At 44.4% G+C, this 15,121-nt stretch overlaps 1 protein-coding gene across 10 annotated transcripts in view; it reads right to left on the reverse strand.

Annotated features, from left to right (window-relative positions):
- Nucleotides 1–15,121, reverse strand: part of ADGRF5 (adhesion G protein-coupled receptor F5) — a 70,756-nt gene that overhangs the window by 29,677 nt on the left and 25,958 nt on the right. For 5 of the 10 annotated variants that reach the window (XM_034991218.1, XM_034991222.1, XM_034991221.1 and 2 more), the window contains exons 3-8: nucleotides 14,957–15,011; nucleotides 6,220–6,390; nucleotides 4,140–4,316; nucleotides 3,899–4,008; nucleotides 2,559–2,617; nucleotides 1,348–1,490 (exon numbers count right to left, since the gene is read on the reverse strand). In XM_034991218.1, the coding sequence (XP_034847109.1) occupies nucleotides 1,348–1,490; nucleotides 2,559–2,617; nucleotides 3,899–4,008; nucleotides 4,140–4,316; nucleotides 6,220–6,390; nucleotides 14,957–15,011 (715 nt within the window). Of the gene's footprint in view, nucleotides 1–1,347; nucleotides 1,491–2,558; nucleotides 2,618–3,898; nucleotides 4,009–4,139; nucleotides 4,317–6,219; nucleotides 6,391–6,869; nucleotides 8,105–14,956; nucleotides 15,012–15,121 lie in introns of those variants that run through there. The other 5 variants (XM_034991219.1, XM_034991226.1, XM_034991220.1 and 2 more) reach the window with 4 other exon arrangements.

Raw genomic sequence — 15,121 nt, forward strand, 5'->3', positions numbered from 1 at the left:
GCAGCATGTTTCTGGACTGACAGCCGCTGATCAGTAACACTGCTAGATACTGACTCCTTTAAATGGTTGACTATCCTCAACACAACTGAAATTTGGGGGGAGGAGTAATCACAACCGAAGCTTACCTAGACTGGAGCCTGATGTTCACCTACACCGTCAGAACCATAAACATAAGGAATTTTTCGGGGTAAAACATGTGTTGCTTGGGGGTGGTGTTGGGGGTCAGGAGGGAGTAGCATTGCTGGGTGCCTTCCATGGGAGCCCACACTTTTAGGCCACTTACTCCCCTTCCTTTAATTTTCCAGTTTTCACCTGTGTTGCTGTCTTAATGTATTCTGAATTTTTATTTTGCTTTTTCTCTTGCTTATGTTGTAGCACCTTCTTATAATTATGTATGTACCTTTCAATATTTTGTTTTTAAAAATGATCTGGTGTCTAACAATACCAGAGAATGTAAAGACAAAACTTATAAACCTATTGTAAGGATGGCTTAACCCTTGAGAAGGGGTGCCCTTTCTCCCAGGTATGCCTCAAACAGTCCTTTCAGAGCCCTCCCTGCTGGGGGACAGTGTCCCTCCAAGGAGGAATCACCTTGAGTCTGGAACCATGGACTGGAGTTAGCTAGAACATCCACCAGCCAAATCTCTGCCCAGCTGGCTATTTCCCAAGTAATAATAGGTCCACCGACCTAATGACACAACAGAACACAACTCTGTACCCATTTGTAAAATGGGGGAGAACATCTAACACCCCAGGATTTTATCACTGCTCTATGTGATCCCAAGCAGGGGTTCTCAAACTTTCCCGTGCATCAGAACCACCTGGAGGGCTTGTCGAAACACCGATCGCCCTGGGGCGATGGGTCTGGGGTGGCCCTAAGAATCTATCTTTCTAACAAGTTTCCAGGTGGAGCTGATGCCGTTGGTCTGGGGGCCACACTTCGAGAACTACTGCTCTAAAATAACATTATCAATTGTTTAATATCAATGCATTTCATGAATATCCCAACCCCCACCACAATGGTAGTTTTTGGGTGTTTGGGGCCTTCTAATTTTTTATTAAGAATCCATAAACCCAGATGGCTCTGTGACCCTCTGGTCAAATCTCTCTCCCCTGCAACGCCCCCTCCCAACTGCAGTGACATTAGCCTGGTTGGGAGGTTCTGCACCAGCACCTCCGATGGGGAGGGGGCGGTGGGCACATAAGTCTCTGTGTCGGGAACAATACAGTCTCTGTCCATGGAGGACATTGTAATGGAATTTCCTAGTTTTAAGCATAATGATAAATACCATTATTTTATCTAAATAAAATCCACGTACAGGAAAAATGAGCAGATGTCCTACTTACTGCTAGTAACTGCTTGAAAGGAGCTGTAGTCCATTTTGTAGGTCTGATTAAGGTTCTGCATTACTTGCTCGTTTGCTTTATGCATTAATTCGGGTGATGGTGTTGTCGTCTTGACCTCATATGTCACAACCACACTTCCGGGCCTGGATGGAGACCACTCTGTTCAGTAAGGCAGTGACTGACCTGGAAGAGTCTAGATCCTTATGGTGTATTTGCACGGGAGAAACAAAATGGCAGGAACAGCCTGGGCAGTTCTATCTTCAACGGTTCACTCTAATCAACCTGTTATTAAGCTCTAGTTGAAAGCCCGAGGCAGGGCTCACACACTCAAACGGCTGCAGACAGGCGACATAAATGAACAAAACAGCCAGACAGGAATGAGTGGAGTGAATCACAGAAGCTGGTCATAGGGTGGCAGGCACAACACAGAGACTATTGTCACACGGCCATGCTGGCCCAGGGTTACCAGATACGCTGAATGTCAAGGGTAGCCAAAAGCCTGAATGTTTCTCTGAACATTCTTTATTCGTAAAATTGGCAACTAACTTTTTGAAACCCTGTGCTAACCCGCTCATGGCCGCCACGGTGCCCAACTCCAGGGGGAGCCGTCCACACAGCAGCGTGTACTTGTGGCTGGCGGACGACTTTGCTTGAATAAAGGCATCATGCATGACATTATTTCATTTTTGTATCTCAGAACTCGCCAGACTGCAAACTTACCCCGTATCTGTTTGCAAAATTCTTGCATGCACAGAATAAACACAAGGCTTTTGCTCACTTTCCATCTAAGTAGGTACATCTCTAGGGAACAAGTTTCTTTTCTCAGCATTGTCTCCCTCTTTAAGCCCCAGCAACCTGGTATTGTCTTCACTTCTACCAGAGTGTTCCTGCTGTGTGCCCACATGATGCCCCCCTAATGGGCTTTTTCTCCTTCTCTAACGTATTGTTCTCTGCCATTGGGTAGAAATGACCCGATTACAGCTTCTTTTTCTTTTTTTTTTTTTTTCAAAATTTTATTTATTTATTTGGGTGAGAGAGAGCGAGAGCACAAGCAGGGGGAGTGGAAGAAGGAGAGGGAGAAGCTGGCTTCCTGCAGAGCAGGGAGCCCAATGCGGGGCTTGATCCCAGGACCCTGGGATCATGACCTGAGCCGAAGGCAGATGCTTAACCAACTGAGCCACCCAGGCACCCCCCCGATTACAGCTTCTTACCTGAACCCTGTCACAGTCACCAATTTGAAGCCTGGTAAAATACTGTAACCTTTCCAGAACTGGAAAACAAAGTAAGACAAGTGTCATCGTATCAAGGTCCAGTGAGAGATAAGTCAAAAGATTTAAAGCCAAGTAAAAAGCACATATTCTTTATGACCCCAGCCAAACCCTTCTCCTATATATTTTAATAGTGCTGGCCCAGGCAGATCTTTGAAGAAGTAATTCCCGTCTGCCTATTGCAGGCTGGGTTCTCCAAGAAGCAAACACCAGATTACATGTGCAAAAAATGTTACTCAAGGAGATGCCTAGCAAAGAAAATGGGGAGGTTTCTCTGAAAACCGAGCCACAGGAGACTTATTTTGATTCAAGTCACATCTGCAGGCAGATGTTATATGCAAAGCACTGTGGGTGCAGAGCACTGTGCCAGGTACGTGGATGGGTGGGATCCAGAGATTAATAGGCCATTCTCTCTTTCCTCCAAGGTATATAATGGAGTGTGCTGTGTGTGTGTGTGTGTGTGTGTGTCTGGTAGCTTCTCGTGCTGTGCAGAACTATTACATGCCAGATATGGAAATCAGATGTCCAAGAGCTCTTCAGCATTTCAGCATGGCACCCATGGAAATGAAAATGATTTCTGTAGTATAGAAGGGTAAGTGGAGGCGCTCCTGGCCTGAGGCAGGGGCTTGGCCGCCCAGAAAACTAAGGGAAGTCATCATTTCAACCCACCTGTAATAATTTGTAGCACCAATTGGGAAGCTCTACTCCAAATGAGCTAATTTGAGCAAAGCATTTAGGCTCAGATGAATTAATCCAATGTAAAGCACTTAGAATAGTGTCTGGCACACAATTAACACCCAGGGGATATTCTTTATTTTTATATGAGTCAATTTAAATCTGTCGTAATTGAGAATGCGTCGGTACCTTTAACATAGAATGGTTTGAAACCCTCAGTACCAGCCTTAGGCTGATCTGCCCAGAAGATGTTAGGGGCTTCATCCAGGCGGTTTGTGAAAACAAATAGAAATGCACCATCAGGCACTTCTAGACCAGGTTCTTGGACCTTTGAATAGGATTCAGTGAGTTGATGCCACCAAATCTTCTCTGAATCAACTCTATCCTGGGAAGAAGTTCCTCCTATAGGTCAAGATGATGTCAAATCATCCCCCGAACACTGCTTGATTTGAGTACTTCTTAATTCATCATCCCAGAGGTATAGGAATAATTTTGATGTCCACATTCATAAATTCTGACAAATCCAAGCAATTTATCCACTGTAAATGCAACAGATTCAGTTCAGCCCAAAGCTTGTTGGTTAAGAGGTTCCCGGGGCCAAAACCTACCGCTATTTCCAAGTCAGTCTTGTAGGACCTATAGAGAGCAGAGGAAGTGTTCTTGAGGTCTTCTTGAAAGCCCACATTGAGTCTGACTGACATTCTTAGGGTAACATCTGCTGAAAAAACGCAGGGCAACATTTTAAAATCTCATGTTAGCAAGTGAATACACACAGGACGGAGAAACATTTGCTTGAGTTGATATCAAATAGCCACTCAACAAAGAAACATTTAATGAACAGTTATTTACCTCCTTGGAGCTGGCAGAAAGGTCCCTTGGGAGGTAGTCCTTTAAGGCAACCACAGTGATGCCCTGCAGGGACACTGTCATGCTCTTGACAAGTGAGATTTGGGAGGCACTTTTCCTGAGGCCACCTGTAGCCTGTCTCACAGGAGCACCAGATTTCATTCCCAGTAGGTCTGCAGACTAGCATTAACCAGAACAGCAAGGAGAGAGAAGGTGGTCACCATCTTTACATTTATAGACTGTAAGTATTTACACTTGCAGAAAATCCTAGCTTGACTCCATATCGCCCTCTGGGAAGTTCAACAGTATTACATGAGATTCACGTGATTCCCATTACGCCTCACCATGCTATCAGGCACGGCCACCTAAAGGATGATGGCTTTGACTATCTTAGGGGATGCCTACAATGATACCATGATGAACAGATTCCTGGACATGAAGTGTACGGTAGCCAGTTTCCAGGATGGCCCCTGTCCACCCCTGGTTCTGAGTATTGACACCCTTTTGTAACTCCCTCTCATACTGTACTAGGCTTAGTCTGTGCGACCAACAGAATATGGCAGAAGTGATGATATATCATCTCTGAGATTAGGATATAAAAGACACTGGCTTTCCTCTGTGATCTCTCTTTCTCTCTCTCTCTCTTCTTCTCTTTCATCATTTGCTATGGGGGCAGCCAGCTGCCCCTGCATAAGGACATGTCATGGAGAGACTGACATAGTGAGGAACAAAAGTCTCCACCGAACAGCTACTAAGGAGCTGAGTCCTGCCAACAACCACATGAATGGGCTTCAAAGTGGATTTTCCAGCCCCAGTCGAGCCTTTAGAGGATTGCCACTCTGGCTGACAGCTTGGCTACAACCTCATATAACCTGAGCCTGAGCCACCCAGATAAGCTCCTCCTGAATTTCTGGCCTTCAGAAACTATATGATACAATAAATGTTTATTGTTTTAAGATGCTAAGTTTTGGGCTACTTTGTTAAGCAGCAAAAGATAACAAATACAGAGTACAAATACGACTCTGCCTTTTACATTTCTAGTCAAAGGTGAACAACCAAAATAGTCACTAATCCCACTGGGGACATTGGAAAATGCTCTGAAAACAGAGTGTTTTGAATTTATTCCTAAAATTCAATCAAAGTCATAACACTGGGACCTGTCTATTCTAAGAATCAGCTCCTAGGCAAAGGCCCACAGAATGACTACCCAAAGGAAAGCCATCAGATCACTGTTCCCAAAATAGGAGGGACACCCAAGCTCTACTGAATCCATGAACACTGATGCAGTTCTGTTCTTCAGCATTGGCGGGAAGTGGCACCCAAAAGGAGCTATGAAGCAACCATTTCAGGTTCTGCTAGTGTATATTAAGAATAAAAAATTGGAATGCATAGATGATATTGATGACTATTTGAAATTTGAGAATTCAAAAAAATTTTTGAAAAACAAGAATTTTATGCTTGCCTCCATTTTAGAATCATAAAATCCAACATCTGTTAGTGCCTGCAAGACAATAACTTTGTTTAGGACAAGGGGGAAGTCCCCTATTATAGCTTTCCAGGTGATGGTGTATGAGAAGTAGGACACCTAGCATAACCTCAAAAGGGAGGCAGTGACCAGGAAGTCCAATCCCATAGCCTGGGGGTTTCTATATTATGTCTTGCTTCCAATCCAGGCATGTACCTGGTTCCTATTTCTTGACCTATGATGCCAGAATGAAGGGAACTTGCCACTTATTAATACCTGAACCAGTCCTTGCTGTACCCACTGATTACCCAGAGGAATGGAACCCCATAGTTGGTCATGAAGGACCTGGCAGTATCTTGGGACATATTTTGTGACAACCAATACACAAACCACCAAGCAAACATTTGGCCACCATTTGAAATAAGGAAACTGGCTGCAGAGTTTGCCAATAGGGGCTTCATTCTGGAATGCTATGAAGTCATAAAATCATACCTCAGGCCTTTTTGGGTCATTTCACTTGCCGACTAAGTACAATCTGCTCTAATAGTAAGGAGTGCAGACAGCCTTTCTCCTGATATACCCCACCCTCTGTTCTGAAGCAATGGGTCTTTGACTCACCTGTTGTCACCTCAATGTTTAAAATGTTGGTGGCTTGGTCAGTGCTATTCCCTTGAATTGGGAAACTGAGGCTGTGCAAGTAAGCTTTGATAGGCTCCAGGAAGGAGGCATTTTCAAAACTGATCTCCACATCAACGATGTACTCTTCAGCTGCTGGGCTACTTGAGGCTACTGAAAGGAAAGCACAGGAAGCTGTGAGAACTCACTGTGGGTGGCAGAGAGGGACCATGGTGGACAGTTCAACATTTAAAGGCAGTAATGGGACTATATGAATGCTGGACATGTCAACCTTAAGGGATTTCTAATGAACCTTTTTAGAGAAAAAGAAGCTTGTCAGTTTATACCACCAAACATCCCCTTCATGGTGTTCCCTCTCTATGACTTTACTATTTATTTATTTATTTATTTACTTTTAAAGATTTATTTATTTATTTGAGAGAGAGAGAGAGAGAGAAAGTGGGGGTGAGGGGCATAGAGAAAGCGAGAGAGAGAGAGAGAAAAATCTTAAACAGACTCCGAGTTGAGTGCAGAGCCCGATACGGGGCTCGATCTCATGACCCTGATCTCAGGACCCTGATCTCAGGATCTGAGCCGAGACCAAGAGTTGGATGCTTAACCAACTGCGCCACCCAGGTGCCCCATAACTTTACCATTTAATGGAGGAAGGCAACCGATTTGTCTGGTCTCAGTGTAGTGGTCTCTGGCCATTTGAGAGATTCACAGGCTAAGTTCAAGACTTGTCCTTCCTCTCCGTTCTCTCACCCTCCTTGGTGTCCAAGGTCAAGGATTGCTGTGTTGAAACTGGACCGGAAGGGGCAAGAATAGAAGCAGGGAGACCTAGCAGGGGGACCTTGGCAACAGTCTAAACAATAAAGCCATGGTCCTGACTCAGAGGAATGAGTCAGTGTGTTTCCAACACCATTCACTTGACATGCGTGCATTTTGAGATCTGTACTATGCATGGCTTGAAGACCTCCAGGAAAAGTCATCCAGTTAATTCCCTTTTGCTCTTCGCCTACGCACACAGCATGGGCTCTTAGTTCTTACTGGGTATCTCTGGTGTCCAGAACATGATAGGTACTCAATGAAAGCAAAATTCACAAATCCCCAGCTCTTCATTGCCTTTCCAAATTGTCTCCAGGCTGATTGACTGTCTGGCATCCTAGATGCATTTGATGTCCAACACATACCCACCACAGGCAAGCCAGACAATATACAGTATATACCAGAATATTCTTTCATAGTTTTCTGTATTACATCATGTCTGGTTCACTAGTTGCAAGCTTCTCAAGGGCAGGAACTATTTCTTTCAGTTCTCATGGCTTTACTCCATCTGGCATGGAGCTCACCACATAATAAATGTGTGCCCAGTCAGTTCTTTTTAAAATTGTGACCCTCCTGAGGGGGCTACACATTCACCTTTCTGTCACTGCCAGAATCTTCGGCTCATTCTTGGCTGAAATACATAACAGGAGCAGAAGCCAAGGGCTAGTTTCATAGCTCATGATGAACCTTCAAAGACTAGGAGAATTTTTTACACAGATGAATTGAGAAGACAAGTTGTGGCTTATTCTATCTTGTCAGTCAAATAAGGAAAAGGTTAGTGAATACTTACAAAACTATTATTTTAAAATTTAAGAGAGAAAATTTAAGTCAAATCTGGAAGTATGATGTATATTTTGCCATAAATTAAAATTCTAGGTCTGTTTTCTAAAAGGGCAAAGAATTTTCCCACAATATTGCCAGATTTGTTTAAAATTTCCCAAGGAATATTGATGAGAAGCACTAAAATAGAGTAAGTTTGTGATGGGAAATGCCAATGAATAAATTTTTGTTGTAGAAAGCTGTAATATCTGTTTACTTATAGTGATAAACTATGTCTTAGAAGGTTGGTTTTATTCATCAATCTTCCTGAGAATTATTTCATTCTGACATGCATCATTCAACTTGCTGCAATTAACTCAAACTGTGAAAAAAAAGTCTTTGCCAATTTCTTAAAATTAAGAATATATCTTAAGGTATATTTCCTGCTTATAAAAATGTAATTATAAGTAGAACAAAGTGACTTTTAAAACCCAGTGCAGAAGCACAGTCTGTCATGATACCATGGCAATGCCTCAAATTTCCTGTTTTCTTTCTGATTCTCCAATGATTCTGTGATGAAAACAAGCTTCCTGGAAGAACTGTTAATCTTAATTTATGTGATCCTAACTCTAGACACAGTATGGGGCCTGCTGGGAATATCTGTGAGGAGGGTGGCTGCATGATATTTACAAGGAATGTCTGCCTTGGAGTGCATTCTTTTTCCTGAAAATTAATGCAGCCATACTTATACCCTCCAGTGGATTCTCTTTGCCGTAGGCAGTCTATCTCCTCCCATGAATGTAAACAGGATATCCTAGACGGTAGGGCTTTTTAGAAGAGTGAAGTCAATAACAATCCCACGTCCCCCACTTCATCATCTGCACTGTTGCATCCCAGGTTCTGACCCCAGCGTGGCATCCGCCCCTGCCTGAGCGCCATTCCTACTGCTCATCTCTGAGCCCACTTCTCTGTGTTCTTTTCAGACATAATTGCAGGACAAACATGTGCCTGGGAAGCACATGGTGATTCACCGATGTCCTCATTCCCCACTGAAACCAAGGCGGTCCTTCCGGTGAGACCTTACAAGGAGCTGAGCCAAAAGCTTAACATACGTAACATCACTTCCTGTGACTTTAACAAATTCTCTTCTAGGGGATTTGTGCAACTGTAATGAAAGTACCAGCCTCCAAGAACCTCTTCCCCTCATCTACCTTTTATGTTTTTCAACTTCTAAAGAAGTTTCAGAATAACCTTCCACCTGAACGACACTTCTCCCTAGAGACCGGTATGGGTGTGGGACCTCCACTAGAGAAGAAAATCCATGGCACTCATGGATTTTGACATTGTCTTGCTAGGTTTATTCACTTGTGCTTTCATTTATTGATTTATTGATTCACAGTAACTTTACTGTTTATTGAGGCATTGTGCCAGGTGCTGGGGACATGGGGTAAATAAAAGAGGCAAAGCTCTACTTCCATGGATCGTCCATCTTCATGCGGGAGGTAAAAGTAAGTTGAAACTTCAGTGTCGGGCAGTTCTGAAGGACATGGAGACAATAAAGCAGGGTAAGAAAACAGAGCTGCAGGCATGTTGAGGGATTTTTTTGTAGAATGGTTAGACAAGACCTTTCTAAAGCAGTAAAAGCTGAGCAAAGATGCAAATGAAATGAGGAGTTGCCCTGTGGATATTCGGGGACTACTCCCCCAGGAAGAGAAAATAAGCACAAAAGCCCTGAGACAGCGGATTTCCACAGCTCGTCGGAGGAACGGCAAGAAGATGCCCCTCCCGATCCGGGTCATTCCTTCTCGTCTCCAGTGTCTCAGCCCCACAGGCAAGACACATGGAGCTGCCACCAGGCCTCCCGTCCCTGTACGGCCGCAGGGCGAGGGTCTGACTTTAAGGAAAGTAGCTCAGCTGCTCAGGTGTCAGTGTGACCCACCTGTGGATGGGACCAGAGGCACACTCCACCCACAGTTTGGGATAAAAAATGCCAAATCCTGCTCGCCTGGCCTCTCCCAAATCCGAGGACTTCAGAGCTGGGGAGAATGATGTTCCTGGTCTTGCTCCAGGCTACAAGGGACTCAGGAGGAACAGAGGGAGGTTTTCGCACCTCTGTGTGAATGTGTCCCCAAGAGGCCCTTCCGTGCTCCTCCTCGGCTGCCTCCGGACCATCTGATTCCAGAGTTTAACGTGTTTGCTTTTTCTCGGGCTCCTGTGGCCTGGTGTTGTTTGCCTGAACTTTTCTGACTCACCGGTGCCCCCAGCACATTCCAGGTGTCATCCGTGTCACGGACGGAGCCTATAGGCAGGCCCAGAGACACAGACCAGCCAGGATTTCCCCTCTCCTTTCCCAGAAATCGCTGCCCGCCACACTGCACTTATCTTAAAGAGACATTTCTGGAAAGTTGGCCACAAACTGAGACAAGTAGTTCTGGGTCTTAAGCACAGCTGTTTAAGCAAACAATTTTATTTTTGCCGGGCCACTCTAATGGGAATTTTGGCTTCTCAGAAGTTGGAGCCTAAATCTATGTGTAAATTAATCTCCCACCTGCAAAAGAACGAAGCCTGCTGACTTCACGCAAGACAAATGAGGTTGATGTGATTTTTCTGTTGCCCCAAAGGGACAAGGCTTCTTTATCACTGAAGATTTGGCTCTGTTGTTCTCACCCTTAGTCCTGTAGCAGGTAAATATTAAAAGATGCCTGTTCTAGGTTGCAAAACTGTCTTAGTTCCTGTTTGCTAATAAACATTTGTATGTGTAAAAAAAAAAAAAAAAAAGATGCCTGTTCTTCCACTTGTTTCTTAGTATGTTCTAGTAGGTAGAAATTTGACAGTAGCACCTGTATCCTATTGTACCATTGTCAGCAGATAGTCAGAGGATCATGTTCAGGCAAGGGGAAAACTACCAGAAGCCCAGGCTGGGGATCACTGGCAGGTGTCAATGGAGGGGAGCATGGGCGGCACAGTGTGTCATGGAACACTGGGCTGTAAAGCCTGGAGAAAGTAATCAATTCTACTAGTTTGTCATATACCCAAGTCATCAAAGTCAGTCCCATATAAAATTCTTTTCCTGCTAAGATGAAGGCAGTGCTCCTTACTCTTTACCCTACAAAGCTGTTCTAATAATCACGGACTGGAATCTCATGGGCAAGAGCCAGAAACACGTGTTGAAAACTAGAACTCTGCACCACGAGCATGGATTCTGGAGCCAGAGTGAGGTGGGGTGGAATACCTTCTTTCCTGGGCAAGCCATTTAACCTTTTGAGCCACACTTTGCCATCTGTAAAACAGCGGTAATATATTTTTTGCAGAACTGATGCTAGGAAGTTGATGTGGAGACCCCTAGCAAATTGTCTAGCTTATAGTAACCAGTCTGAAATAGCAGGTAGAAATAAGAATATGAATTATGATAAATGTGATGGTTATATGACATGCAGATGTCAGCTGGTAGGTCAAGAAAAGCTAATGCTATTCCAATCAGGTCTCACCTTTGAGATGGTTAAACAGACACACCACACTGATCAGAAATTAAAAGCAAGAAGCACTCCCAACACACGGAAGGTCAATCCTAAAACCAAACCCAGACACCAGGCTGAGAGCACCTTGTCATCTTTCTCGGCTACCATCTCCACCTGCTTAGTACACTAAATGCCACATGCTATCATAAGGAAGATTAAGGCCGCAAAAACCCCCAAATCTGTTCCTCAACCTGGAAAATGCACAGTATTTCCTGGACCTGGATGAAAAAGGGCCAGCACATGCTGAGGCTGCCAGTTCTGCAGAAAGATCGAGATCCCCACACTGGCAGCCAACAACCCAATTCTCTCACTAGGTAAGTATGAACATTAAGCGCCTCCAGCACAAGGATAGGACACCCGGATCTCCCTTTCTCGAAAATATGTCTACCAGCCATTCCTTTTGAAGCCAAAGAAGAACCCATGAGGACTTCCGCCCAGGGCCCAAGAACATTCCCAACGAAGCTCGGAAACCTGGCATGGACAACTTCACAAAGTGACCTAGAGAACACATTTGAGTTACTGCTAACCAATAAGAAACTTCTGCTCTCACCCCCCTAGGAAGATTACCCTTAAGACTAAATTTGGAGTTTATTGGCAAACCTCCAAGATAAGATTTCCATTCCAACTCCGGGTTCTACCTCTGGTCTCCACATCCCCCAGACGCCCAGGTCTGTGAGCTCACAGAGTGTCACAAGGATCACTGCTACCCTTCACCCCACGTCAAAGCTGTCTCCAAGTCCTTTTGATCCACTTCTCGTAGTATCTTTCACAAGCGTTCCCCTTTCTCCTTTCCTATTTCCCTCGAGGGGCCTGGGCCAGTGATGGTCCACGCTGCTGAGCCTCCTCGCTGGACTCCCGAGCGCTGACTTCTTCACTCGGCCACTTCAGACGGTTTCCATCAGTTCCTCCTCTGTGCCAGCCTTTCAGATGATCGAGAATCCACCTCCTAGTGTAATCGGGACATAACTGGATGCTCTGTCCCATTCTTATTTCCCTCTGCTCCCCAGAAGCCTCTCTGCTCTAACTGGCAGATCCACCCTGATTCTGGCCTCTGGCTTCTGGGTTTTTGTGCAGACTTCTCTTCCCCAATAGAATTCTGAAATAGTTTTCCAAAAACACTAACTTGCATCTTATGGCATTCCTCCTCCTGCCTTCGGTGGTTATATGGGACTTTCTCTGTACCCGGAATATTTCAGGCTCTTTCAAATGCAATGTTATTTTTATAAATAAATCTGTGTTTCTAATAAAAAAAAAAACCCAAATCAAATAAACCTCTAGATAACCCTAATAACAATTAAATAATATATACATAATGTTATTTAATCTTAACAACCTTGTAAAGTAATAACTCATATATATATTTGTATGCATATGTATGTCTGTGTCTGTGCATGTGATATGTATGTGATATATGTATAATATACATATATGTATGTGTGTGTGTACCAAGGGCCCAGTGAAGCTATATAGCTAACCAAAGTAACTTAGGAAGAAGTCCATAAGTGCTCTGAGCATAAACGAGTGCTGACCCTACTTTTAAAGATGATTCGATCCCAAACCCTAAAGATCTGATCCAGTGCCTCAAAAGGACATTCCTTTTGAGAATCCTCTTTCTCTTGGAAACTTTGTCCCTTTCTGGCATTAAGTCCCCAGAAGGAGGGGATGAATATATATGTGAAAGGAGATATCACCCTGAAAATCAAAGCTTAATCCTATCGCCTCACTTAACTAATACAGTGAGCAGAACACAGACACCTCCGTAAGACATCCGCTGAATGTAACTCTTCTGTTGGTTTCTTTCACGGCTTTCCTGGAGAGTGGCGCTGTCTATTGCAACTTACATCCCAGCTCTGTGTGGTCTAGCGCCTGGCTCTTTCCATGGCCATTTCTTTGGTGATTTTGTAAAAGTACCAAAGCCAATCCATTTTCTGAAGATGATGGCTTGAGTGATTAACACTTCCAAAATGACTCCAGAGGCCAAGAGCACAGAGGACTGTGTATAATAAATGGAAAACAGGTTTTTATGGTAATTTATCATCATTATGATTGTTTTTAATGAAAGCACATCTGGAAAATTTGGGAGCGTCAAATCCTTAGATGTAGAAGTGGTTTCCTTCCCAAAGGCTAACCTCTAACAATGTCACCATGGGTCATAAGCAGCCGGGCCCGGAAGGACAGGAAGACGTTCCTTTTATAACTCTACAGTCACCAACTGTCCCCGAGGAAGCTGGAAGTCTGAGGCCAGCAAGAGCCTGGCAGAAGCCTGGAGTTGGAACTCACCCACAAATAGTCTGATTTTAAAAAGAAAAGTCTTTCAGAATACCGAACAGGGACATCTCCAGCTCTGTTCCTATCACAGCCTGCAAGAGGACTCAGGGACTGGAGTCGATGTCCTGATGCTTGTTTAAAAGCACGGAAAGTGCTGTCTGTGTGCTTTGGATCGCTTCAGGGAAGGAGGGGAGTGGGAGAGCGAGGGTCTGTAAGGATATAAAACAAAGCTAAAGCAGAAAAGAAAGAAAAGAAAGGCAAAAGAAGAAAAAAATGAAAGTACGCCCTTCCAATGAACATTTTGAGACCTCAATAAAATATGATCAAATTGTCATTTCAAGCAATGGGCAAAGTTGGAGCTGGTTGCCCTTCTGGAAGGCTCTAATGGATGGACACGTTTATGCTGGCCTAAGGGAAAGCCCGCTATCTTTGGCAGCTTCTTGACCCTTGTGGACCACAAAACTGAACAGACCAAGCCACGGCATGCTTGGACATGATTCAGTCATAACCCTAAAGGTTAAGAAGTTCTACCTTCTCCAGAGTTGGTACAGACACTAAGGCAGAGGACTTTTCGCGATAGGAACGTATCCTCAACTCACAAAGGGGCAGCTGTGACAGGGACATACACTCTCTTTATTTGTTCACTCATTTACTGAGAAACTGGGCTCGATGCCAGGCTACAGGGATGAAGAGGGCTCGAGAGAACTCCTGTCTCCTGGGGATGACAAACAGGAAGTAAAATAATTATAATGCATTGAGACAAATGTTATGCTCTGGGAATGTAACAAGGGCAGTGGGAACCCAGAGAAGCAACCCCTCCCTGTCTGGGGCATCAATGGAAAGCCTTACATGGCAGGAGTCCAAGTGAATGGAGACTTAGGTTGGAGTCCCCCAGACAACAAAGTGGGGTGGTGGGTGGGGAAGCAACCATGTGAAAGGAAACAGAAGGAGAACAAGTGGGAAGATCATGCAGCATCTGGTAAGACTCGAGCAGGTGATTGGATTTTCTCTTCAAGGCAACTGGGAGCCCGTAAAAGATTTTATGCAAGGAAATAGTGGAATCAGATTGGTGTTTTTGAAGGATTACCATGAGGAAGTAGGGAGCTGAGGAGAGAGCCATTGGGAACAGACTCTTCAGGATCTGCGGAGAGAGGTGAGGGGGGAAGTGAGGGGCTAATGTGTTGCTAAGATCCACCAAATGTTACAAGGTAGAGTAGGGAATGGAGTTCCCTTGTAATTACTTCTAGAAATCAAAACTTGATGCGCCTGGAGACTGAATTACGTGGATCGCAGGCTTTGAAAAGTTACAGCAAATGTCATTTGATCAGACTTGCTAGAAGAAACTGCCAAGCAAAGAGGTTACATACCTGCTCGTTTTTGCCTTAGTAGCTCCTTCCCTGCTGGTTCATGTTCACGGAGAATCTGAAAGAATGTTTTAGGAAACTATCAGCATTAGAGATGCCTTTTCTCCATGGCTTTCTGCTCACATGCCCCGAAATGTCAGAGCTGAGCTGAGGGCTTCGGATCCCAGT

This window comes from Mirounga leonina, unplaced genomic scaffold (genome assembly GCF_011800145.1).
Source record: "Mirounga leonina isolate KUSES-001 unplaced genomic scaffold, KU_Mleo_1.0 Mir_53, whole genome shotgun sequence".
Lineage (NCBI taxonomy): Eukaryota > Metazoa > Chordata > Mammalia > Carnivora > Phocidae > Mirounga > Mirounga leonina.